This window comes from Lutjanus erythropterus, chromosome 10, assembly GCF_056507025.1.
Source record: "Lutjanus erythropterus isolate fLutEry1 chromosome 10, fLutEry1.hap2, whole genome shotgun sequence".
Taxonomy (NCBI): Eukaryota; Metazoa; Chordata; class Actinopteri; order Lutjaniformes; family Lutjanidae; genus Lutjanus; species Lutjanus erythropterus.
Genome location: NC_139326.1, coordinates 21,312,761 through 21,338,623, shown reverse-complemented (window position 1 = coordinate 21,338,623; position 25,863 = coordinate 21,312,761). Strand labels below are relative to the sequence as shown.

At 38.1% G+C, this 25,863-nt stretch overlaps 2 protein-coding genes across 5 annotated transcripts in view; one reads left to right on the top strand and one right to left on the bottom strand.

The window, feature by feature from the left end:
- loxhd1b (lipoxygenase homology PLAT domains 1b) overlaps positions 1 to 4,963 on the top strand; it is a 32,503-nt gene extending 27,540 nt beyond the window's left edge. Inside the window, exons 38-43 of the mRNA XM_084728661.1 lie at positions 699 to 876; positions 1,512 to 1,697; positions 2,448 to 2,618; positions 2,760 to 2,892; positions 3,951 to 4,106; positions 4,206 to 4,963. Of these exons, the coding sequence (XP_084584787.1) occupies positions 699 to 876; positions 1,512 to 1,697; positions 2,448 to 2,618; positions 2,760 to 2,892; positions 3,951 to 4,106; positions 4,206 to 4,686 (1,305 nt within the window). The 3' untranslated portion in view covers positions 4,687 to 4,963. The remainder of the gene's footprint in view (positions 1 to 698; positions 877 to 1,511; positions 1,698 to 2,447; positions 2,619 to 2,759; positions 2,893 to 3,950; positions 4,107 to 4,205) is intronic.
- A 2,020-nt stretch (positions 4,964 to 6,983) lies between these two features.
- On the bottom strand, positions 6,984 to 25,490 carry ark2cb (arkadia (RNF111) C-terminal like ring finger ubiquitin ligase 2Cb). 4 transcript variants are annotated; one of them, XM_084728657.1, is made up of 8 exons: positions 25,228 to 25,490; positions 21,230 to 21,563; positions 19,622 to 19,753; positions 17,262 to 17,391; positions 16,987 to 17,091; positions 16,482 to 16,577; positions 15,816 to 15,919; positions 6,984 to 11,930 (listed from the first exon to the last, which is right to left on the bottom strand). In XM_084728657.1, exons 1-8 carry the CDS (start codon positions 25,286 to 25,288, stop codon positions 11,813 to 11,815), a joined length of 1,080 nt encoding a protein of 359 aa, XP_084584783.1. In that variant the 5' UTR covers positions 25,289 to 25,490; the 3' UTR covers positions 6,984 to 11,812. The 4 variants fall into 4 exon arrangements, with proteins under 4 accessions (XP_084584783.1, XP_084584784.1, XP_084584782.1 ...); XM_084728658.1 differs by having other exon boundaries at positions 19,622 to 19,750; XM_084728656.1 differs by having other exon boundaries at positions 21,230 to 24,268; positions 25,228 to 25,476.
- Between the last annotated feature and the right edge of the window lie 373 nt (positions 25,491 to 25,863).

Below are 25,863 nucleotides of genomic sequence, written 5' to 3'. Positions count from 1 at the left end.
AAGCCATAAGAAACTACCTCAAGTGATGTCATCTGAGTCAGCATCAGTTGAGGCTGAACATTACAGGTTTGAAGATGAGAAAAATCTGGGTTGTGGAGTTAGAAAGAAGTGAGCCTGCTGAAACATTTCTGTTTGAGGCTCGAAGCTACATTATGCCAGTAGTAGCATAACACACCCAAATGACTGGATAAACTTTCAACAGTCGTGTTACATTGTGGGTAATGTAGGCACAAAGTTCTGAAAAGGAAGAAGGATGCTTGGACTAAAAAAGACTACCTCTTGTTTTGCTGCATTGATTTTGAACTTTTTATTTTTTTTCTTTTACTGCCCATTTCCAGTCTGACGATGTGACAGGAGCACAATGCTAAATCACAGTACTCTTTGAAGCCACATTCAATCATGTAAATTCTGACCAAAATTGAACCCTTTCAAATCATAATTTTGCTTCAAAATTGTTCAAATTAGTCTGTCAGCCCCAGTAAAAATTCAAATTACAATGTTGGTCAGAAGAATCACAATTTGATATTTTCCTGAAATCATCCACCCCCACAGTCAACTAATGCTGGTCTGTTACTTCTACATCTTCTGCTGCAACTAAACAGTGATATTAACCAAGAAAAAAAAACATGCAACTTTTACACTTGAACATCTGTCACACCTGAGCTGTGGTCAGTGAATGTGCCAACAAATGCTTTCAGATCCTGATGCGGAACCTGACCACAGAGGAAGCGTATCTGTTTACTTATGAGAACTGGCTGTCAAAGACAAAAGGGCCGAAGAGGACGAAGGTGTGTGAGCTGGCAGCTGTGGTGGATGATGAGGAGATGGTGGAGAAAACAACCTTCATCATTCAAGTCCAAACCAGTGATGTTGGAGGTGGGTCACATGAGTTTTGTACAGTTTTTTCAAGTAATGACCTCATCTATCAAAGAATATTTTCATTTACCTTGTGTAGCTGTGTTTAAGATATTTCTATTTCAAATAAGTATGGAGAGCATGTCAGCAGCTAATTAAACATTAATGGATCTTGGTTTGATTGAGAAACTTTTAATTATGTCAGTGAGTCTGAGTCTTGGGCCAGACCAGTGTTTCTATGGTTTTATTCCATGTTTTGTTTGCATAATTTTCAGAGGTAAAAGTATTCTATATCTTACAAAAAAGGTACTTGTAAAAATATTTTGATGTAACATTTTTTCCCTACTTTTCTATTGTATTAATCATTTAATTGACCACTGATATACTCAATGTGCTTATTCGATTTCTCAAAGAGGACAAAAAAGAAATTTTTTTTTTTTTTGCCTTTTTGAGCATTTTACTTATACAAAAGGTACAGTATTTATATACAGTATTGCAAAATGTAAGGCCACAGGGTGTTAAAGTTGCACATATATTTTGCTATTGATTACTTTCCATGATATATCCAATGTCACTGTAGCATCCATGCAGCATTATTAGGCAAATCTACAGATTTCTTTTCATGAATGCTGGATTTTTTGCCTCTGATATTTTAGGTGCCGGTACTGATGCCAACGTGTTCTTGATGCTGTTTGGAGAGTATGGGGACACTGGGATGCTGCCTCTGAAGGAGAGCACCAATAGGAACAAGTTTGAGCGTAAAATGAAAGACGTGTTCAGATTCCCCGACATGCTCAGTCTGGGCGAACTGTCCAAGGTCCGAGTGTGGCACGACAACAAAGGTGAGGAGGAGAGAAGCAGAGGGAACTTTGTTCTTTAAAACAGTAGAATTAACAGATTTTGATGATTTGGCACAGTGATGGAGATGATATGGCTTCTTGTTTTCAAGGCATGTTTGTATACAGTCTCAGTAGATTTAAGGTTGTTTTTAGATGTCTAAGACCATCATCTCAAACGATGAGCTATATGAGGGAGCATCATTGCATTAATTAATAATTTTGCTACAAAACTTTCCTGTTAAGTCTGAGCAAATTCTTACAGTTGTAAAACATTTGTTAAAGACTAATAACTATGGTTATTAAATATTTGATATAGATTTTTCCTGGTCTTGAAATAATAAACTCTTTTTCCCCCTGCAAACTTTTAACTGTAATCTCAGGAAATATATAAATTCTGGAAATATCAACTTAAATCTTGGAGTTGATTTTTACTTCTTTTTTTTTCTTCTTTTTTTTACCTAATTAAGACAACACAGAGAAAATGTGAGGTTCAGTTAGCCGTGCAAAAAAAACCCAGTCAAAATACAAAATACAATACTTCCAGTGGTCCAGTGATCCTGCTAAGCTAAGATAACCGGTGCTGGCTGTAGCTTCAAATTCTCTATAAAGATATGAAATCATTCATTCTATGCTAGAAAACAAGTATTTCGCAAAATGTTTTACTGTTACTTCAAGATGAAGACTCGTGTTTGTACTAAAAGGATATCGAAATTATAAAACCGTAATAGACTTTGCTGCTGTTGCTGTAAACAGGCCCTGCTCCTGGTTGGCACCTGGAATACGTCGAAGTGAAAGATGAAACCATGGACCAGACCTTCCGGTTCCCCTGCGACCGCTGGTTGGCTAAAAATGAAGACGACGGGCAGACAATGAGGGAGCTGGCCTGTGCCAACAACGACTCTGTAGACCTCAGTGACAAAACCAGTTAGTAAAAATGGAAATGTGTGGGCATAATTACAAGCTCTCTAATTATCAGAGATGAACAACTTGCAGCTAATTACAGCCATTTGCCAGATGTGAAACTGTAATGCGACGATCTCTGTATTTCTCTTTGCTTTGCCATAGAATATGAAATTGCCACAACAACTGCTAACACAGACGATGCCTCCACCACGGAGAACGTCTGGATTGTGTTAGAAGGAAGGAAAGCCCGTTCCAAAGAGTTCGTTCTGGAGAATAAGAAAAAGAAGTTCTTATGGTAGGTCTTCAAAGAGAGTCTAGGTGCCTTGACTGGCGGTAAAACCCTATTATGTGTCCTTGTATAATCTCCTCTCTTTGTCATGTTTTGTTTTTCTACACTCTTTTATCTTGTAACTTCACTTTCTGTTCTCCAAGTCTCTGCTCTCAGGAGGACTACTCCCATGGGATGCACAAAAGGAAAACTCTCGGGCAGACCACTGAATTTAACTGTTCACTGTTCAGAGTCTGCACAAACTCTGCCAGGAGATGTAACTTTAGAACTTAGTGTAATGACAAACCAAAGTCGAACAAACTCAAAATAATGACCATACTTCCACCTGCAGAAAGTATGTCTGTCTCCTTCTACCTCATCTTTACTGTCCTGTAGCTTTTTGGCAAGAAGCTGACGTCACCTGCCACATGCACACCACATGTCATTATAGCTCAGTGTCTCAGAGTTACTTGAAATAGTAAATATATAATTACTGTTTAGAAAATGTAATCCTTTATACTACAAGTTACTGGGAGAGTATTAATATTACAGTAATATATTACTGAGTAATATATCAATACCCAACACTCTTAATACGGTTGTAAACACTTTATATCATTAATCATTAATCAGCCATTACAACACACTAGATAAACAGGGCAACAGTGACACGTTGCTTGCCTAATAGTGAGCCCATATTTATCTGTACTGTTCAGATCTCTTTATTTACCAAGAAATTATTTGTACCTGACAAATGATTTCCAGACAATTCTATTTTTTAAAATGAAGTGTTTTGACAAAATAGAACACATTATAGATTGTTTCGATACGATAGACATTAGGGTTTGGCCGATACCTTTATCTCTGGATTTGATGCTATCACAATACTTGGGTGCAGATTCAATATGTATTGTGATTCTTGTTTTAGTACTGTGATTAGATACTATGATTTATTGCAATTTTGTATTGGCTTATTTAGCACAAAAACATGTGAAAAAGTTGAGTCATATACTTCTGGAGATTGCATATCAGTCTTATTGTAAAGTAGTACCATATCTTTTTTTTTCTCTCTCTCTCTTTCAAAGCGGTGCCACCGACACGTTTGAGTTTTCGTCAAAGCACGTGGGGGAGATTGCCGGCATCTGCATCGGCCACATAACAAAAGACGGGAAGAAGGTGAAGAATGAAGCTTTCTGGCACGTTCTGGAGGTGGTGGTGACAGAGAAGGAGTTGGGAAACAAGTGAGTGTCATCTCATACATCCTACATCATGTTATATAAAATGTCATGTTGATGGTGTTGATGGTGTTGATGTGACTCCGAACCTTCTCTCCTGTTTAGATATTTCTTCCACTGTGATGCACAAATCCCCCTGGCAGCCAAAAAGGACCAGTTTCTGACATTTGAGTGCTTCAAGTCCATCGAGAGTTTTGCGAGCAAAGTCCGAAACCTGGTCCCCGTCAAGTATGAAATCATCGTCATCACTGGTGATGTGAAAGGAGCCGGCACAGATGCCAACGTCTTCATCACCATCTATGGCGTCAACGGTGACTCAGGCAAGCGTCATCTGCGGCAGAAGTTCCGCAACCTTTTCGAGCGAGGGCAGACAGACCGCTTTGTTCTGGAGATGCTGGACCTCGGGGAGCTGCTGAGGGTCAAAGTGGAGCACGACAGCAGCAGCTCCAACTGTGGGTGGTATTTAGAGTGTGTCGAGGTGACCAACACAGCCAACTCAGTGACCACCATCTTCCAGTGTGGAAAGTGGCTGGACGCTCACAAGGCCGACGGGCAGATTCAGCGAGTGCTCTATCCCAGATATTAATGAGGAAGAGGAGGAGGATGCATGAGACAAAGAGTGGGTGAGCATTTTCTTTAGAGACTTTTTGGTCAGTTGTGTTTTTTTTTTTACTGTACGTTAGATGAGCTTTGTGAGCAAAAAGACTTAAATTAATAGACTGAATGTAAATTTATGTCACCTTTTAAAGTGTCTTTTTTAAGTTTGTGCCAACTGTTTAGGTTGCTCCTCTTCCAACTTCACAAAAAGCCATTTGCTACCATCTTTTCTTGTACAATTTGAAAAATAAACTTAAACAGACCTGAAAATTAACTCATTTTACGCTCTGCTTAATGTCAGCCACTTGACACCTACAGGTAGAAAAGAAATACAGTACAGTATACTTTATTGTCCCAGTAGGGAAATTTTTTCTGTAATGCTGGCTCTATAGTAGTAATAATAAAAAACAAACAACATGTACACAAAGCAGCACATACTGTAGCAAATCACAACAACAAAAAGGCCAGAAAATGATCCCACAAACCCCTACTGCATCTTTTGAATTAGTATGTAGAAAGGTTTTGGGACATAACTCCATGCTATATACTAATTCAGGGAGGTTTTGAGCATGTAGTTTCTTAACACTGTAAAAATGACTAAATATACTTTCAAAGTCTTAAATGGTGGGCCTCCCCTCAGGCACACCAATAAACTAAGGGGGGCATCAAGCTTTATTTTGCTCCATTCCCAGATGTCTTTGGGATCATGATTATGTTATTTGATCCCACAGACATTCAACAACAGCCAAAATAGCGTGACATTGATGTTTGCCATAACTTCAGACTACACCAAATATATAACAAAGGTCTGTCCTAAGGTATTTATTAGTTTCACACTCTGGGAAAGTGGGAAAAACAATAAAATTCCCCAAAAGAACTGCACGTCTGAACTATTTCTTTAACCAATGTGAGCTCCGTTTGATATTTTTTCACTTCCACGCTTTCTCACTTCCAATGATCTTCCCCTGAAACTGTTTGGAGCACCGCTGGGGAGGCCCATCTTCCACTTTGAAAACCTCTCTTCAAAGCTCAAAACAGTCAGAATACATACTAAAAATGATTCTTGAGTGTGCTGTTGCTGGACAAGGAAAATGCAAGAGCCACTAGCAGCTGCAAGAAAGTAAATGTGGATAGTGGCAGTGAAATAGTTCCAGTCATACCATAGAAAAGTAACTATTACATCTTTGCGAAAAAAAAACAAAACATTTAGCTGTCTCTTTGACATGTAATTGACTGTGGCAAGGAAGTATTGTATCATGTCCTTTTTAATACAGGGTGTCTGTGGGGTCTTACAAAGTCTAAAATCCAATCATTAGAATTTTTGGACTTGAAAAGTATTTAATATGATTTTGACAGGTCTTAGAAATTACTTTTAAAAAGTTGCATTGTTTAGTCTCACTTTTTAATTTATTTTGGGGAATAAAATTGTATTGATCACACTGCAACTAATACAAAATGAAAAGAGCTTGGAACCAACAGCCACTAAACTAAAATCTATACTATTTGTACCAGTATGGAGATGAAATTAGCCTTAAATTGCATTTAAAACACTTTTAAAAGGTCTCTAAAAGTCTTTTAATGTGCTAAAACCTACAGAAACCCTGTAGTCAGCTGCAAAAACAGTAATTAGAATGTACTACATACTATATAAAGTTATTACATAGTATGGAATTGGGACATAGTGTACAGTATCATGTCTCATGTTTTTACTTGGAACATTATTTCAAGATACTTTTGAACTTTAAATACTTTTGTTTTTCTTTGTAACTGTTTTGACACAAATGTCGCAATCCACACATAATCTTAACATTATATTTTGACAAACAATACATACAATATATAATTTTATATTGTTAGTTTGCAAATTTAGATAAAGTATCTGATTACAATTAAACTTAGGATTAATTTAATAAAATCTAGATGTTAATGATCAAGTCCAGCCAATATGTACAGGCTTTGTTCGGGAACATGGTAAGCAAAATATTCACATCCATTTTCACACATTCAAATTACAGTCCACAGATACACATATCTATACAGTATATATGCTACAATATGTTGGCCAATGTTTATTTTAAATAAACATTTCTGATGAGCAGGACAAGGATAGTGTTTCTAAATTATCTCAGGCTCATAAGTGGAATTTCTCACTTGTTCATATAGGTCTGCTAATAAGCTTATATTGGCCCATGTATGTAATTCAAACTGTTGACAAATCTAGTATTTTGAATAAGTATTAATAATTAATTTATCATAACAGGACACCAAATAACACCAAGAATTAGATGAGTTGTCAGCATTTTAGGCAGTTTATTTGAAAAACACATACAAAAAGATCATATACAAGACAATAAATAAAAAAGAGACAGAACAGTTTGGGTTAAGCTATGCAACTTTTTGCATCATCATTAGTAATAAATACAGTACAAAATCCACCCAGAGTGAATCTAAAGATTTTCCACAATATTCACTGATCATGTTATTCTTCATTATGATTTAGCTATTGCTTTCATATTATTGATACATACTTCTACTTTTCTATAAAATACTCAAGATCATAAAACATTGCGCGGTTACAGCAAAACAGCAGTGTGTTGTACAAAGATGGCCACTTCCCTTTTTCACTGGCAGGTTAATAATCAACATTTTTTCAGCAGCAAAGAAACATCTGAAATATTCAAGAAGGTACAGCATCATATTAAACACATCTACAGAGCTACTCCCACATACACATAGGAAAACCTGAGAAGGACATGCATTAAAAAGCTTGTGCTTTAAGTTCTACTGTTCATTCCGGTTCATCAGCTTGAGTTAATACTATGGCTACTGTCCAGTTCGCTCTGGAGTAAATGGGGTACACTGTGGAGGACATGGGGTAAGGCCAGTGAGAGCACAAAATGAAATAATAAGAATAATAGTAAGACCAGCCAGCGTCATTCCAATCCAATATATGTTAGAATAATTTGCAGGATTAGTAGAGTATTAATAAGAAATGCACACCAAAAACGTAGTTAGCTTATTATACCCAGGTGTAAAACACGCTATCTATATTGTATAACCACAGTACACCAGAAATTTTGCTCAATAAGACCAATGGCTCAAGTTAGCATGTTAGATACTTCCCAAAAATCCCACACAAAGCAAATGCCAGCGATACATAAGAACAAATAATACAGCTCATTATGTGGGTTCTAAAATAATAAGCACTAAATTGAGATCCAGATATGATGGAATATCATGAACATGGTCAAAATAAAACAAAAAAATATTAAAAATTAACTCAAATATGACTGATTATGGGAAACAAAGCAGTATCGTATAACAAAAGCAAGCTAATTGTGGAGCCATACTAAGACAAAAAGGGGTTTGCACCCCGTCATCTGCTTTAGATGATATTTAAAAACACAAACATATTCTAAATAAAATCAAGAGGTGACATGAATGGAATGTAATCCAGATCAACAGCACCATGCTGGCTAGAAAATGTGTTGGGGAAACCCTCCCAAGTCGATTTTTCAACAAGTTTCTTTTTTTCTCCTCTGAAAAAGAAAACACAGACGGCATGCAAAAGCATCCCCACCGACCAATGCATAATGAGGTATTCTTTTTTTAATATTTTGTGTTATTTTAAATAAATATATTGATTAAATTGCAAAGTTATGAGATAGAGACATTAAATATTCCACCACGATAGCTAGCTAGCTACAGTTAGTAATAAATAATGATTGTTAAATACTTAAGGCATCTTTAATCACAGCATTCTATGTGAACTAGCAAAACCTCCATTTTCATCCATCTGTAGTTTTTTGGATGGAGGCTTTCATACAAAAAATAAAAATAAAAACGCAACACAAACAGTCAAGTTACCCTCCAATAATACACAAGGAAGCATGAAAATACTCGTAACTGAATAGAAACACAAAATCTAGGACAAGAAGAACCCACACCACCAAACCAAAAAATCAGGCAACTCCATATTATAGTGCATTTACAAAACACAAGCTACATTATAACAACAATAAATATGTTTTTGCAGCATTGCAGCTTTTTCTTCACTATGGTTAAAATGGACAAGGACTCGGCATATTAGTACCATGTCCAGATTGGCATGTGAGCGCAAAAAAAAAAAAAAAATACAAGTAATAAGAAAAAGAAAACAAAATGGCAGAAAAAAAAAGAAAAGACAGTTGAAATAAAATTAAGAACAATTGTTTGGTATTTTTCAAATGGATGGCTTTTTCTCCCTTTCACCCTCCTTTCAAGTGAACTACGCCGACATGGTTCATGCATGATATAGAGAAAACGGCTTCTATCACTGAACGTATCACAGTTGTTCTAGCAATACCATACACTACTACCATGGGGGGAAGGGGGTGGGGGGGACAATCATACACATTCTAGCACATATCACAGGCAAACTAGTTTGTATTTTCCCTGTAACACCAGACACAGTCTTTTTATCAAAAACAGTGGGAGCAACTCAGATTGAAATGAAAAGGAGCTGATACACAACAGAGGCGATTCACTGTTATATAGAAATCACATGTGCTTGTTCGATAGGCAATAAGGTTCTGGTAATAGGTAATACAAATGTCAGGTTTTATTTCACTCTGATGGCAAGACTCAGGCACTGCATCCTCAAGCCCATGCCGGCCTCTCATGTCATCATCATGCCATGAGCAAGGCCACAGAGAGGAGTTGCAGTTAGACACGGATCTGCTGAGCAGCTCTTTGAATCCTCGAACATCAGGAGAGAAATGCTACATTGGTCCGAGATCAGTGTCTAAGGGCAACTTTGGTCTGCTGGGGGTGGGTGGGGTGGGAGGGGTTAGGGAGGGAGGGCTGGGTAACATAAAAAAAAAATTGATGCAGATGCCGATACCTTCACTTCAATACCGGTTCCAAAATTATGTTTTCTATACCAATTTCATTCAAATCCAAAACCACACTTAGGGTACAATTCAGCAGCTCAAAGGAGGAAGCTGTTTTTACTCTGCGCCCTCAACCGTGGTAACTGGACTAAAATACAAAAAACTAACAGTACTGGACTATATAAAAAGAATGGGTGTCACGATTTCAATTCTAAATTGAAAATCAACTGAATGAGCTGAATCAAAAATTAATCGAAATAAAAAGCAGAATCAACGTTTTTCTTTTTTTTCTCTCCATGCCCTGCCTGTACAAAAGGAAAAAAACAAAACAACACAACACTTATGACTATGTTTTTAAAGAGGAATTTGGAAATGTAAATGACAGTTGTCAGAACATAATACCAATGATCTGTTGATCATTACAAAACAAGACTTAATAACAAACAATGGCATAGACATTAGTGCAAAAAAAAAAAAATGCTTTAATTGAAAATTTAATTGAATCGTGACCTTAAAATTGAAACTCAAATAGAATAATGGATTTGGAGAATCACGCACCCCTAATAAAAAACAAAAATAACTGTCAAAGGGAATATTAATAACAGTAGTCTGCCTAATCCAAAGAAGGTAAAGACTGTGTGGGTTTGTGGTACAAGGAAATAATGCCAGAGTGAGATCTCTTACTTTCTTCGTGCTACAGAGCAGCTAGCTCAGTCAATTTAGTCCTAATGTTAGCAAAATGCTAGCTAACCTACATCAATCATTAGCTTGCTAGTTAGTGAGCATTTTGCTAACATAAGCCACCTTCAAAGGTGACCCAATATGTAGCTTGTACTGCAAAGGTAGAAAGTTGACTGAGGTACCAAGTTTGCTCAATTTATACTGAAGCACAGAGCAAAAAGGGCTAGGACTTTGGAAGGGTCAATTAAAATCGGTTGAGAAATGTAGATATTATAGTGCTTTTTATCTGGGGAAAAAAAACGTAGCATCCCCATTTACTTGTATTTGTTTTTAGACTAGTCTTGACCTGTCCAATATGGTAGCAACAGTGATGTACAATCTAAAGGTCAATGCTCACCAATGTTAGTGAGATTTGCTCCAAAGGTATCGCAATTTTGTGCCACATGATTAGGCATTTTCCAATACTTGATGGCACTGAAGCAGTTCGCTCAGTGCCATTAAAGTATAGAACTTCGGTACCCAGCCAAAGGGTAGGGGGTGTAGGTAGGGAGGTGGGGAGGGGTATTAGGTGCATTCTTGTCCTCCTCTATGAATGAGTGGGATCGTCATAGTATACGGTTCACATGCACAGACACAGTCCCTGTTTCTACTGCTCCACAATATTAACGACACAGCCCAAGCCTGCCATACAGCATGCACATCTGAGGCCTCTGCTCTAGATTATAGAGGCCCGACTACGACACTACACAGATCACTGGAAGCCATGCCTGCAGTTAGCGGGTTTAGCATCAACTCTGATGGCATCTACTAACTGTAAATCCAAAAACCATGTTAGACAAGAAAGAGGGATTTTTGGCCTTTTTACATAACTAGCTCTTTCCTTGTTGATTTAACACACTGAATATTGTCTCTCTGTTAGAGCTGTAGTCACCCTCTCTGTAGGTTTTATTTTTCACAAACATATTTCTCAAAAGGCTTTTTGCTTGCTACACAACACTGTTACTCTGTAAATACTTTTTCAGTACTATACTCCATTACACCACAAGCGTTCAGCTACAAGAGTTCACACCAAACAACCTCATGCTAATCATTTGATAATGTTCTGTACAGATGTGCTGAGGGCTTGGGCAGAGTGCAGCTTAAAGGATTTTTCACAGGCCTGGGGGAGAGGGTTCAGATGTTAGTGGCAGAGAAATGGCCTGATACACCACACTGAGCTGGGGAGGTTGGTAGCTGTATGGAGAAATGTACACAGGATTGTGTGAAGCCTCAGCACATCTGTCCATACATGTCCATACGCTCCTACCTTTTACATCCAGCAAGTCCATTCAAACCAACCTTCTGTCCAGCCACCTTATCAATGCATCAACCCCCGTCCCTCGTTGTGTTGTAGGTGAGTGTGCTTTGTTGATCCCTCTGTCACAGCTGTCTCAGAAAGGCAGGCTCGTTGAGTGATGCAGAGGGGAAGAGAGGGGGTGTTTGGCAGAGCTTCCCCACCAAGGAGGGAGGCAATGGAGAATTCACAAGACCAAGATCCAAAGCTGCAGGAGTCGACAGGAGCTATCAACTGTCGGGGGTCAGCTGGGTCTCAATGTCCACTCTGCAGATGGGGCATTTCCTGCTGGTGGCCAGCCACTGGTCCACACATGCCTGGTGGAAGAGGTGCATGCAGGGTAATCTCCTGCACACACAAGAGGGACACGGACATAGTTTTAAAATGTAGGACATGACATCAAGAAAATGTCAAGCAACATTTAATCACTTTGTTTTGAAAACCATGTATTTCCAAAATGTCAGCTTTTCAGAAGATAAGAAATGGACCATGCATTTTTCAGATAATCCAATATCTTTTTTTAGTGGTTTGTTTAACTTGAAGACAAAAGTTTCTCCACCCATAAATAAAATAAAATTCATCAAATTTGGAGAGATGATTTTTACTGGATAACAACAACTTGCACAAGTCTTTTGTTCACAAATAAATTTGTGAGATCACTTTGGAATTTCAAGGTTTTTATGTCCTACTGTGTTATTCATTGATGTTTGCATCTCGATCTTTATCATACAACTTTGGTCTTGAAAGTGTTAACTTCGGTGTTAAGATGTATTTTGATAAGTTATCATTTCAGCAATTTTTCTGCACCAACTGATACTCCAGCAATATCAGCCTATACTGACCAAAATTGTGGGGTTGGGTTGAGTATAATCTAATACGATCCATTAGACAAACTGTAAGGTAACTCCTTAAGTAAACATTGAGCAATATGCTGTAGAGAGAGATGTGTCACAAGTAATACAGATGAGCAGTATGTGTCACGTGAACTGTAGCTAGGAGGTGAGAGAGACCTGTCAGCAGCACTGTCATCATGTCAGCTGTGTGGAGTTATTTTAAGCTCAAGGTATATGAAAAAAGCAAAACAGCCAAGTACAACTTATCTATACTTAATTTTGAATGGTGCAATGCTGCTAAAAGTTCTCCATGTGAAGTTTAATTAAAAAAAATAATTAGTATAGCATAACAGCATCATGTTGTAGGCTATGTATTTCTTCCTTCATGGGAGCAGAATATTTCTTTCTCAGTCTGAGCATGATCATTTTAAGACTGCTAAGTGAAGTGTATCCATGCAAACAACTTAGTTGTTTAAGAGAGAGAAAAACAGTATCGGATTGGTGTCAACAGGTACTCAAGGATTGCTCGATAACCACTTTTTCATGTTCCATAGCAATACCACAACCTAAGTTTTCAAGCAACATTTTCTTTGTCATATATGGAATGATAGTAAATGAATTATCTTTAGGGTTTGGACCCTAAAAGAAATCTGAACATGTTATCTTTGACTTTAAGAAGGCATAATTTTTTCAACGTTTTCTGAAATTTTGTAGACAAAACAATCAAGAACCTGCAGGTTAATTGAAAATAATGGTTTGCTGAAAACCTCACCTGCTTCCTAAAAAGAAATGTGTTGTTATGATTAAAATTTCTATTATTTCTAGTTCTTTTTTTTTCTTCTTTTTTAAAGGACCAGTGTGTAGGATTTAGTGGGATCTGCTGATGAACTTGCAGATTATAAACACCTGGTGTCTTTCTTTCTTTCCAAGGAAAAGAAAACACAACAATTCCTATTTGATTATATACTAATGAAAACAAACTTATGAATATTATATTCCACTTCTGCAATATTCTGCCAAGAATTTCCTGTAAATCTTACACACTGGACCTCTCATACTGTCAGATACTGAATTCCATGTCCATCACCATGAAGGTTAGTGAACTGTGCAAACACCAGGCAGGGACAACGATGGAAATAAGTCCAGGACTTGATCATTCTCCCTGAAAATGCTAATAAGCTGTATTTTATAAACACATTATAATGTTGTCAATAAACCAAACTGAACCAGAGGACAGAGTTCTAAACAGCTGGAGGAAACAGCTGTGGTTACTCTGCTTAGTTACACCAAGTCAAAGGCCTTTAAATATTCAATGTGCATGTGATTCATGGGTCATGTCATGGCTGGGATCCAGATCATGTCTAGAATAGATCCAGTTGTCTGACTGCAGTTCACATTTGACATCAGAATGCATCTCAAGTGACTTCTTGTGATCAAATTTCTCTTCACAACTCACATTTGATTTCATCTGTGGGGATCTGTGACTCCTGCCAAAAAAACACTGTTTATAATATGTGTTTTAGATGCAACCATGTGTATTTAGAGCTGTCCCCTATTATCAAATCACCCAAGAAGCCTTTAAATGCCACATGTGAACAGAACAAAAGGCATATGCTCTTCTCACAGTTGTCTTCTTTAAACTTAAACTTGTGACTTCAAAGTACAAACATCATGAATGATCAGTGCTTGGAAGAACAGAGAATTCTTGGATATAATATAGAATATAATAAAGCATAACCAAATTCTATCACTATATCACAGCTCAATTTTCATCTTTTAGATACAAAGATAAACACTGACCCTTGAAAACCTGAAGCTTTTGACAACTTTGTTCTCCTTCTCTCCTTTTTCTCTTCTTTAGAGTAAAATAACTTTCTCTGTCACTTTTCCAGTTAGACAGATCACAACACTGGACAGACATCATAAGATTTTGTGAAATGCTAATGTTGCCTTCGGGCGGTATTTTCAAGATGAGATGCTGGAGGAAATCCTGTGATAGGATTTTCAGCCCTGATGCTTTGAACTTAACATGGCAGAACCAATTTAGGGTTAAAAACCACTTAGACTCTGACCGTGTCTCCATTCTGAAGGAAACCATTGTGAATATATATGTAAATCAGAAAATGTGAACATATTCCTCTAAGGGCTAATTAGCAGGGACAGTGTAGTCTGGGGAGACACAAGACCTCAGCCATCTTTCCACAAACAAATACAACAGTCAAAATGTTGGACACAACACTGTGCCAAAGTCCACCGCAATGTAGAGGTTGGAAGTAAAAACAAACATTATGGACAAATGAGACATTCCATAATATTTGTCTCTAAAACGTTACCAGCCAAAAGACATACAGGAAGATCTATTAATCACCAAAACACTCTCCAAAATAATCCTCTTTTGGGGCATAAGATTAATGCCACATTCATTTCATTAATGTCATACTGTTATATGGTTACACGAGTTGGCCACACAAAGATTAAAATACTGTGCATTGACAATGTAATATCATAGATTTTGGTTTAATTACACTGAACAAAGTTTTTTGACTGATAGGAGATGTCCATGTTTGTTTGATTTCCAGGCTTGTCTGTATTAGTAAGTGCAAGGTCTGGATGTTCTCTTGAACACCATTTACAAGTCAGAAATCTGTAATTACCATAACTCTAATATGACATGAATGTGGCCTAAGATCGACAGCCACACTCGCAATGCTGTGAGGCTGTAATCAGGCATAGCAGTGCTTTGAGTTAAAGGTGGGAATGCCATTAGTTTTGCAGGTATTTACTAATGAACTAAAGTATTGGGAAAATTTTGACCTGTATTAATGGGACGGTAATGGGACTTCTCATTTAATCCAAAAAAGTCACTTAAATCAAACTGAGGATTTTGTTCAAGAATTAATAGAAATATTTTAGGGTGAAGACATAATAAAATATGATGACAAACATTCAAAGCTAAATTTGAAAACATAGCTTTGAATAAAGAAAACCTAATTCAGTACAGCCCTATAAATGTCTACCAAATTAATGATAATCAATCCAATAGTTGTTCAGACATTTCACTCAAAACTACAATTGTTAACCTGTTGGTGGCGCTAAAGTAAAGGTCAGAGGATCACTGAAGTCTTCATGAATCATGAATGTCTGCACCAATTTCATGGCAATCAATCCAATAGTTGTTAAGATATTTCAGTCTGGACCAACATGGTGGACTGACAGACCAACAAAATACACTGCACTAGTACTTCAGAACTGCTACAAGCTGCATGTAACTGAGGACCAAGAAAGTAAAGCAAATGTATCCTGTTTCGTAGACGACTAATTGTATTCACAGCACATGTTCACATCTGCATCATCAGCATTTTCACCTTCGCAGAAGCAAAATATAAACATATAGCTGTACCTGACATCCTCTCCATCCTCCAGCATTGACAGACAGATGGTGCACTTCTCATCGGTGTCCAGCTCCTCATCATCCAGACACATCTTCAGGTCCTGGGGTATTCTCTGCAGAGAGACTTAAATTATTAAAGTGTGTCGTGCAGCTGGTTGTTAGGAGCTGTTCTGTTTGTGCCACGGGTGTCTCTGAGTCAGCCCAGACAAGAAGAGTCGACTAATCATGCTTCCCCGAGAAGAAGAAAAAAAAAATACAGACATCAGATGGAACAGTCTGAGTTACTTCTCCTCACTCACAATGTACCAAAATGATCTGACACTCTTTCCAGAGTATTTGGGTCATACTCAGTGTAGACGCTTTTTTAAATTCATTCCACGCACATATCTGCAGACAGCTGGATGAGTCATCCCACAGCTTGAAATGTGCACACTGCAGACCTGTCTCACTAATCTGTGAGCGGAAATTAGTTTGACCTTTGAACTACTGTGAGAGTCGTGACCCTCTTTCCACTCTTGTCCACCTCTTTGATCCTTTTGACCCCGTGCTGCCCTTTTCCAACCCCGTCTTTCACATCCAGATCGCCTTATTTCTTCCCCAGTGCTTCAAAAAAGATCTATTGCTCAGCTAGCAAGTAAGAAAAAATGAAAAAAAGGAAAAAAATGACCATTTTACCTTTTTGTACTTATGGGGGAAAGTGAATCTCTCTATGGTGGTTTGGACCGCTCCACGGTTTACACTGCCCAGTCTGTCTTCCAGCTGCAGGAGCTCCTACGATGGAAACAATATGTGGAAATGTCTTTAAAGTCTTTTAGGGAAAAACTCTGACAAAAGGCAGTTCAGATGAGCAAAATTAGCATAATAAATGTATAATAAAATATTAAATTCAGGGGACATACAACTGTGGAATTCTTTGAACAAATAAAATAATTGGTCCTTTGAGGAACAGGAAAAAGCCTCTCAGAACACAATTGCATCTTGTTGCAAATGAAAACAAATGTCATGAGATTAAAGGCAGTTGGCCCATTTGAAGCATCTGGAAGCCAGAGTAATTGGAAATCAGAAAATCAGTTACACACTCAAGCATGTCCAGAGCGTTGGTCACAGAGGAAACAATGATAAATGAGTGTGGACTGGTGTGTCTGCTGAGGAGAGAAAGAGAGGAAGTAGCAGCACGCACCTCGTAGCTCTCTCTAACAGCAGACGCGTGGCGGGAGGGGTTGAGGCTCTGCAGAGCCAGCAAGTGCAGCTGGGGATATGGGTAGTTTCTGATCTCATGGACAACCTGGAAGATGACAGATAAAAAGAAGCTAGTGTGAGTTCTGCGGCAGAAATGCAGGAACACAGTTCATCTAATGGTTGCTGGGTATCAAGATTAGTCTCCAAACCCAGGGGAGAGGAGAGTTCATTTAGACAGGCAGGACTGATTGTACTGAAGAAGAAGAAGGGGCTCACCACTTGTGTTGAGGCATTGTTTCTAGGGAAGTGGTGCATCCTAGGAGAGGTCAAGTAGTGCTGATAGTGCTGCGGCAGCGGATGGATGTGATACTGGTGGGGTGGCAGCCCAGCATCAACACTTAGATCCCTAGAAAGAAACCGAAAAACAGATCAGTCAACAACACAAAAGTCATTATTTCATAGTGTTTCTGGCAAATTGTCTTAGGTGCACAGCTCAGTCGCTCCTCATGCCAACAGCACTACTGTCAGTGATTCCCAAACAGGGGTACCTATACCACAGGGCTACCTCTGCAGTTGCTTGGAGATAAAAGGAAAGATTATAGAGTAAGCTCATCTAATCTGAAAAACAGAAATTCAGATTTCTTTGTTTTTGTCACTCAGATTTTTATTGATAAGACATTTGCAACAAAAAAAAATATTTTCTACTTCTATATGCAGTATAGAAATGACACTGCTGAAATAAAATTAAAAGACTGATGACATGGGATGTACATTTATTTCTTAAATATAACTTGTGATATAATTCAGCTTTTTGGTCTACAGTTAAAAAAGCAAACAAAAATTGCAATAAATTACAATATAGAATTACAATGTTTAAGAATCACAATACATATCGAATCAGCATTCAAGTATAGCAATAGTATCCAATCAGGAGATATGTATAGTAGTGTGTAAATTTCTAATCTAGATGTATACAAAGTTTTTAATCAAGTGTTTTTGCAAACTACTCTCTCAGTTTTCTGTAAGATGCATAGAATAATGTAATGATATTGTGTCCTGGGTTTACCTAACAATATAACCTTGGTAAGGCAATAATGAACAGAACAAGAAATCCAAACCTTTGAATTTAAATACTGTTAATTATTTAGAACATTTTGTTATATATTTAGAACATTATGCCATGCCAGACTTAAGTGAATCATAATGTATTTGGTATGGAATTAATCTGCAGATGCTCCTGTTTAAGATGAGTTCAAACTTATCTACAGACGTCATTTTTTGAGCCACAACAAAGGCTAAAATGTGCCTTGTTTTTTATTGACAGAGCAGTCAATAAAGTAGGTTTTTCAAAAACTGTGTAACCATGAGAGGTCCTTAAGCATACATTCATTAATGTGCACAAAAATATTAGGCTGATGGGTTCAGTAGTATGTGAACTCCCTGTGGACAGAATGAACAATATGTCACACACTCATACGCCAAGCAGAGAAAAAAATAAAATATTCTGTTTGGGAAAGGCATATGCAGTTGATGGAATGATGTTCATTTGTAGTTCCATCTCAAATTTGGTCATTTTCAGTCTTGAGATGTCAATTTTATTCCCTTTTCCTCGAGCTGCACTACTCTACTCAAGATGTGTCTCAGTTTTTCCATCAAGATTTCTTCAACAATTACTGACCCTCAGTCCTGTCTGTGGAAGCTATTCCATTTAATAGCTTATTTACTTGCTATTACCAATTACTTCCTTGTACAGTTTGCACAGAAAAAGAAATTACAGAGACAAAAGTGATGAACAATTTAGGGATTTCATGGACTAGTATTTGTTGGAAAGCTTTTCATACCATTTCAAAAATAATGCTAGAATAAAAATAAAGAAAAGATAATAAGTTGAATATTACACCTTGACTTTTTAAAATCATCTATTCAATTTCCCCTTACTTTTTCTACCATTTTCTTTTCTAACATTATAAAACTTAACTGCTGTGAGCTGCTGTGGATAGCTCTACCTCTCTTTTACCCCTCATGAAACTCCTCATTTATTAGCGTTACATTTAGAAAGACATGTACAGTGTTTATTGCCAACTTTAGTGTCAAATAAGAGTTGGTTTGTTTCAGGCTTTTTTTCCAACTTGTTCTTAAACTGCTTTTATCTGATCTTGACTCAGATTTGATGGCAGTCTGGTGCTGTCAAACTGAAACTGAATTATTTTTGTATAATTTCTGTTGATATGAAATCTAAACCTACATCAAGACAGCCACTTTTTCGTAACAAAAACAAAGTAGCTGGTAAAGTTTGCCTCTCTGGCACTGCATACTGTGCCAAAGAAACTCTTTATATATTAATGTTACATTTTGGAGATGTATACAGTGTTTATTGCCAATTTTGGTATCAAACAAGAGCTGATTTGCTTTGGGCTCTTTTTCAAATTGCTCTTACACCCATTTAATCTCAAAAACACCTCTTGTCCTAATTAAATTATTGGTGGTGTGAAAATTAGTATCGTTTCATCATCATTTCATTTTGTTGATATGAAATCTACACTTAAATCATGACAATGCACTTTTTTGACTAATAAGTATCAGACCGTTTACCTCTGTGGCACTACATACTGTATTATAAGAGGTATAATATTTACCAGTCTGTGCCCTCAGCCAGGTAGCGGGGCTGCTGCACAACCGGCTGAGGAGGGACATGAAGAGGGGGCGCAAACTCATAGCCGGGCCGCAGTCTGTGGGGCTGGTGAGGAACTCTCTCTGGGGTGCGTCTGCTAAGACAAATAACCAACCATTGGAAAACAGTCTGTAATGGAAATGGTCCTAAATATGTTGTCACTGCTAAATCCCTACAGTTGCCAACAGTTTGCTTGAACCAAAAGGTTAAAGGGACAGTTCACCCAAAATCAAAAATATACATGCATATTTCTAGAGAAAGAAAATATTGCAAGAATCAGGTCCAAGCGAGACGTAGATAAGCTTATCCGTGCCTTTATTTCCAGTAAATTACACTACTGTAATGCTCTTTGCACAGAGAAAGTTCTCACTTTCAAAAAAAGCTCTTGGGCAAACTTATTCTACACGCCACTGCAAGGGTTTTGATGAAAACTATGATATTCAACCACATTGCACCAATTCTAATATCCTAACAGTGGCTACCAGTCACTTAGAGAATAGACTTCAAAATTTAACTGTTTGTCTACAAGTCACTCTGTGGCTCTGTGCCCAAGAACCCTTAGGTCATTTGGGACTAGCTTACTGGTTGTCCCAAGAGTCTAAACAGAACACAGCTCCTTCTGTTATCATGCAACACAGACCTGGAATAACCTTGCAGATTATATCATACAAGCCCCAGATATGGCCATTTTTTAAATTAGAGCTTAAAAAAAACTTTTCTATTTTACACTGTGCCTACTCTACCTGGAAATAGCTAAAAAAAAAATCTATTCTGTCTTAGGTTAGCTTTTAAATAGCATTCATTTTCATGTCTTTAAAAACTGTTCCAAATTTCATTTAACTGTGCTTCTAAGTGTGGGAGACTTTGCTGTGTTATCTTTTTATATTTTGTTTTTCTTGTTTTACCTTTTGTATCTCTTGCCTGTATTTTTGCACTTTTTAAACTGTAAATCTTTTACATTTGCTGTATTTTCATTACCCTATAAAGCACAATGAATTGTCTTAAAGTATGAAATAGCTATATAAATAAAGTCACCTTGCCTAGATTGTCTTTGTGTGAGTTGCAGAGTTTTAGAGATGTCTACCTTGTCTTGAATATAATGGAAGTAGATGGCACTCAGCTTGTGGTACTCAAAACGCTGATACCTCTTTCCAGAATTCATTCATGGTTTCTCAAGATAATCCTTAGACTTAGCAGTGAAAAGAAAAGAAAAGAAAAGAAAAGAAAAGAAAAGAAAAGAAAAGAAAAAAAGGGAGACAGAAAGCAAGAAAGCAAGAAAGAAAGAAAGCAGTTCTTGCATGAAACTGCTTACAACAGGGTCTGTGGATTATCTTGAATAATTGGGCCATAATTCCTGGAAAGAAACATTGCTGTTGAGTTTTTCAAATGTATTTTTTTTTGCCATCTACTTGCATTATATTTGAGAGAAAGCAGTCATCTCTATGGCTCATGTCTCCAAAACTCAGCAATCCACACCAAAGAAAATTTGGATAGCACTACAGGGTGAACTGTCCCTTTGACTGGAGACAGACAATTTATCTTTTAAATTTCCCTGCAAAACCCATGCTGATACCTGGAGGGTGGCAGGATGTGTCGGTGCTGGGCCTCGAGGATCTGCTGCTGGAGGAGGTATTGCTGGTGTAATGCCTGAGGTAGGAAGGGGGGGGCAGGGATGTCCTGGAACTGGGGAGCGGGCAAGGGGTTGAGGGGTGGGTGGAGCGGAGGGCCATGCTGGTGGCCGGGAGGGGCCAGGTGGGGGTTAATGCCTGACTGTGGCTGCCCTGGGTGGGGCATGGGGAAGTCCATGGGCAGCGGGGCCTGAGGACCTAACTGGAAGTGCCGGCAAGAGGTAGCATGGCTGTGCTGCTGCTGCTGCTGTTGCTGCTGTTGCCGGTTGAAATGGGATCCTGTGGAGGATAAGGAGAAGTTGTCAGGCACCTGAAGGGAGAGATTAGCTGGAATTAATTGTGGGTGAAATGTGGTGTCACTGTGTGTGTGATATAGCATGTTAATGAAGCCCTACCTCTTACCTAGGGTGAAAAATACTTCTGTGGGGGTGGGAAAATGATGGTTACCACAAGTACCATGAACATGACGACCATTTTTTTTGGTCCTGCACACAAAACGCGAGCTCTCATTTCTTTAATTGCATTTCCGACCTCTGGATCGACTCCTGGTCTTCTGATTCACAGACAAGCAAACTGGATCAGAAAAGATGAAATCTACCAGTTTATGGTATTCAACGCAGCTCAGTTCTTGTAAATTCTGCAGCTGACAGCGGGGTCACTGCACTCAGAGTAAAACCTTTTAGTACCTGGCTGTCTGTAAGATATACTGTACATTAAAGTGCCAAGTCTCTATCTATATAACCATAAAGAACAACCCTTCCTTCTTAAAAATGAAACCAGACAATAAATTCACATTATTATACATCTGCGCTTCACTGAAACCTACTGTATCTTTGTGTCTTAGCTCTACTTGTTCTTCTCCCATGTGAACATTCAGGAGTTGAGAGGAAATAGCTTGAATGCTTTTTTTACTCTCTCCAACCACAGCTATTTGGCAGCGGCAGAGAACAGACTGCTGTAGAGACTCAACAGGGAGAAAAAGACAGGCTAACTTGTGCTGTGGTGCAATATGGCTTTAATGCCATGCTCAAGTTTTAAAAGACCTTTTTGATTATGGAAAGGCTGAGAAATTGCAATAACAAGTTTAGCTTTGATGGGAAACTTTTGAGGAAATCTGCAAGGCCTACAATGAAGCAGGATTCTATATCCTGTGCTCTGTTAGGTCTTCTAGCAGAGAATTTTTAAAGAAACCTACCAGTTTTAAGATTTAAAATGTGCAGTTTTTAAAGATGCAAAAATTGGGTTTAATCTGCTTTCAAAGTGTAAAAGACATGACAAATTTTGATGTAAACAGTGAAAACCTTTTTTAAAAAATCATGAGGAAATAGGCAAAGTCTACATTGCATTTACTAGGAGTACGCTTGAAAAACGCAGTATGGTTTTAAACACACCCCAGGAAAAGATTAGCATGATGACTTCTAGCAATATTTTCAGCTTGACAAGTCGCCAGTGAAGCCAGAGGCCAACAAGAGGTGACCTTGCTGCCATGGGGTCAAAGGCTCAAGTCTAGACTGTACAGTAAGTAGCACACTGCGTTTTCAAGTGTCTCAGTGAAAAACAATCACCATGAATGACAGCAGATAGACTCATTCAGGCCCTGTGATGGAGGAAGCGTGGAAATTGTCTATCTTTGTCACAGCGGGAGAGGAGGTGGGTGGGAGGAGGGGGTGGAGGGGAGGGGAGGGGGGCAGGTAGGGACAAGGGAGAGGGGAGGACAATAAATGGAAATCAGCAAGAAGCACACTGAAGGTTAGGAAAAACACTATATTCTTTATTGAAAAATATTAGTATATGTGTAATTTTGTGTTTTCTTTCTTGTTTTGTTTGTAATAAATAGTATAAATCCATGCAACAAAAATAAACAACATAGACTGAAGGCAAGGCCCACCATGCTCCATATAGGGTTAAAAAGAACAAAAGCGGCATCCAATGAGCAGACGTGTTGGCTACAGCACATGATTCCAGTACAGCAAGGGTACATCTTTACTACAGAAAGATTACATTGGATTTTCACTAGTCAATGTAGAAAAACAAAAACCAAAAAATTATGAATCATAAAATGTGACCATGCATTGAAAGTACTATTACCAGAACAAAAGGTAAAGAGAGACCACAACCAAACAATAAAGACGTTATTACTAATAGAGGATCTTTTTAGCAGTGCAGGAAAAATAGGCATCCCTGTGAAATGGATAGCATTTTGGCCTCATGTTAGTGGGGGAAAATTGGGAAGTGATGAACCACCAGTGAGCATGTTTTGCTTGCTTAATTGTTTAGAGTTTCATTTGCCTGTAAAGGGGCAAACAGCCCTGACAATTCAGTGTGATTCGAAGCTTGAAATTTGCAAAGGGAACAAAAGGATTACACAAAAATGGAGACAGTTATGGCAGGTTGTTGTGTGCAGGTGCAGTGTACCTTCAGTCATTTCAAGTGATCACATGACAGCGTTTGCTGAAATGCTTGAGTTCCGATAAAAATGGCATGCATATGGCTCCAATTTGCATGCTTTTTTTTTTTTTTTTTTAATTATTGGTCACTTTAATCATGTACATTGCACCTTGTGTGAAGAGAAGGAAGATGAGCCAAATTCTGGTGTTCAACAATGCAGTGCAGTATTTAAGATCATGCAAAATGTATCCACTTTACAGGAATTTACAGCATGTTGTCTATCAAGACTGGATGGGAGGTACACAATGACATTCAACTGATAATCTAAAAAGGAGCTAAAATGTTTACTCAGTGCTACAGCAATTTGACAGAAAAAAGACAAAAAAGGTGCTCTGTTCTAGGTGTTAGCTATTGTTTTAGTCTGCTTAAACATGGAAAGTCTATGAATACTGAATACATCTTGGGAAGGGGGTGCTTTTTAATACCAATGTCGTCTTCTGATGGAAAGAGGAAATGAAGAAGGGATTCACAATACAGCTAAATGCAGAGAACAGGCAGAGGCCACGCCACACCACACAGCAGCAGATGATCATTAGCTACACAATGGGGGGGACGACAAAGATCTGATAAATGCAGAATGTAGAGCCAGCCTCCATACTATGAAACAGGGAAATAAGAACAGAAATAAAAGCACAATGAAATCACTGACGCCACTGTTATGAAATTAATGTTACACTGTAGCTTTATCATTGTTTAACTGTGACCGCACACTAATCCGGCAGCTTCAAACAAACAGCTGCTGAATTGCCAATTAGCAAATGATATAAAAGGCGACTGATTTATTGATGGCTCGGATTGAGCCCGCGCTCGCACGGCAATTGGCCGTGTATCGATAAGCACATTGGTCAATTGGCACGGCTAATAGTTAGTAAAATCACGGTGAATAAACGGCGAGCAGAAGAAGGTGATCTTCAAATGACATCATCCAGGCACAGATAAGCTGACTGGCTGGAAAGGCTACGTCTATTTTGCGGTATTTTTACAGTGCAAATAAACGATAGTAGCGCCTTGGGGAAATAACAATGCATCGCAATTTTTCCGAAATAAAAATCGCACGAATAAAACGCATCTCACATTAATAGTGTCTAACACGATTGTCTATGCAGGAATGTGGTATTTTGGACCGCACGCCCCGTGCATGTGGAATCCTTTGTGAGGAATATTTCCGTTCCAAGATATAGTCTGAGCCAATGAGCCAGTTAGCTTATCTTTAGCGGCGGTATTTGTTATTAATTAGGCGTGATTACATCCGGAAAACTACATTATTCGGTGCTTTAGATCAATTTCCAATGAATACAAATTCAAGTGTTATCATGTTGCGGACAGTTTAGCGAATAATTTGACCGTTAATTTTGAGCTAGCTAACGCGAGCTAACCAAACGACTGAGCTAGAGCTAACTCACGGCTGAGCTCGCGTTAGCTAGCCAACAGCTGCAGTGAATATTAAGATAAACAGGGCACATGTTTTGGATCGATATGAATATTAATACCGTACCTCTGTTTCTTACTGAGCCGAATACAGGAAGAACCAGATATCCGACATGCACTAAGACCATCCTGGGATCCTTATCTTATGATTCCGCTGGGTTATTCGGAGAGAAATGGTAGTAGTAGCCCATGCGGATCTACATTCAGGCGGTTGGTTGTTGCTGGCTGGGCTGGCTAGCACCACAGGCAAACCAAACCAAACGACTGTCTGACTCGCCTGGTTGTCGTTGACAAAAGCAGACATGTCATTTCATGTCCGGAGCAAAAGAGGGCGATGTTGCGGCGCTGCATAACATTACTAAAACCAGAGGTCCTAGGACCTAGGTTAACCTATACAGTCTTGTAAATTAAGATTAATAAAAATACTTTTAAGTATATTAATAAAGATCAGTGTGTATATTTTTTCAAAAATAATGAGGAATTTTTTTAATGTCGCGAAATAATAAGAAACCTCAAAATAACGAGTTACTATGTCAAAATAATGAGTATCTCAAAATGAGGAGTTAGAATTTCAAAATAATGGCCACCTTCTCAAAATAATGGTATGCTAATCTTGAAATGATAACTTAGTATCTAACTTGTTATTACAGGAAAGCTTCTCATGATAATGAATTACAGGATTTTTTTTTCATCACATTTACTG

Bases quoted from the DNA above. Each gene is read 5' to 3' on its own strand.
- ark2cb (XM_084728656.1), bottom strand. From the start codon at position 21,663: ATGCTATATCACACACACAGTGACACCACATTTCACCCACAATTAATT. The intron at 16,578-16,986 runs GTGCGTGCTGCT...TTTCCATCGTAG, and splicing joins CTGTTAGAGAGAGCTACGAG to GAGCTCCTGCAGCTGGAAGA. The intron at 15,920-16,481 runs GTAAAATGGTCA...GTCTCTCTGCAG, and splicing joins TCCCCCATAAGTACAAAAAG to AGAATACCCCAGGACCTGAA.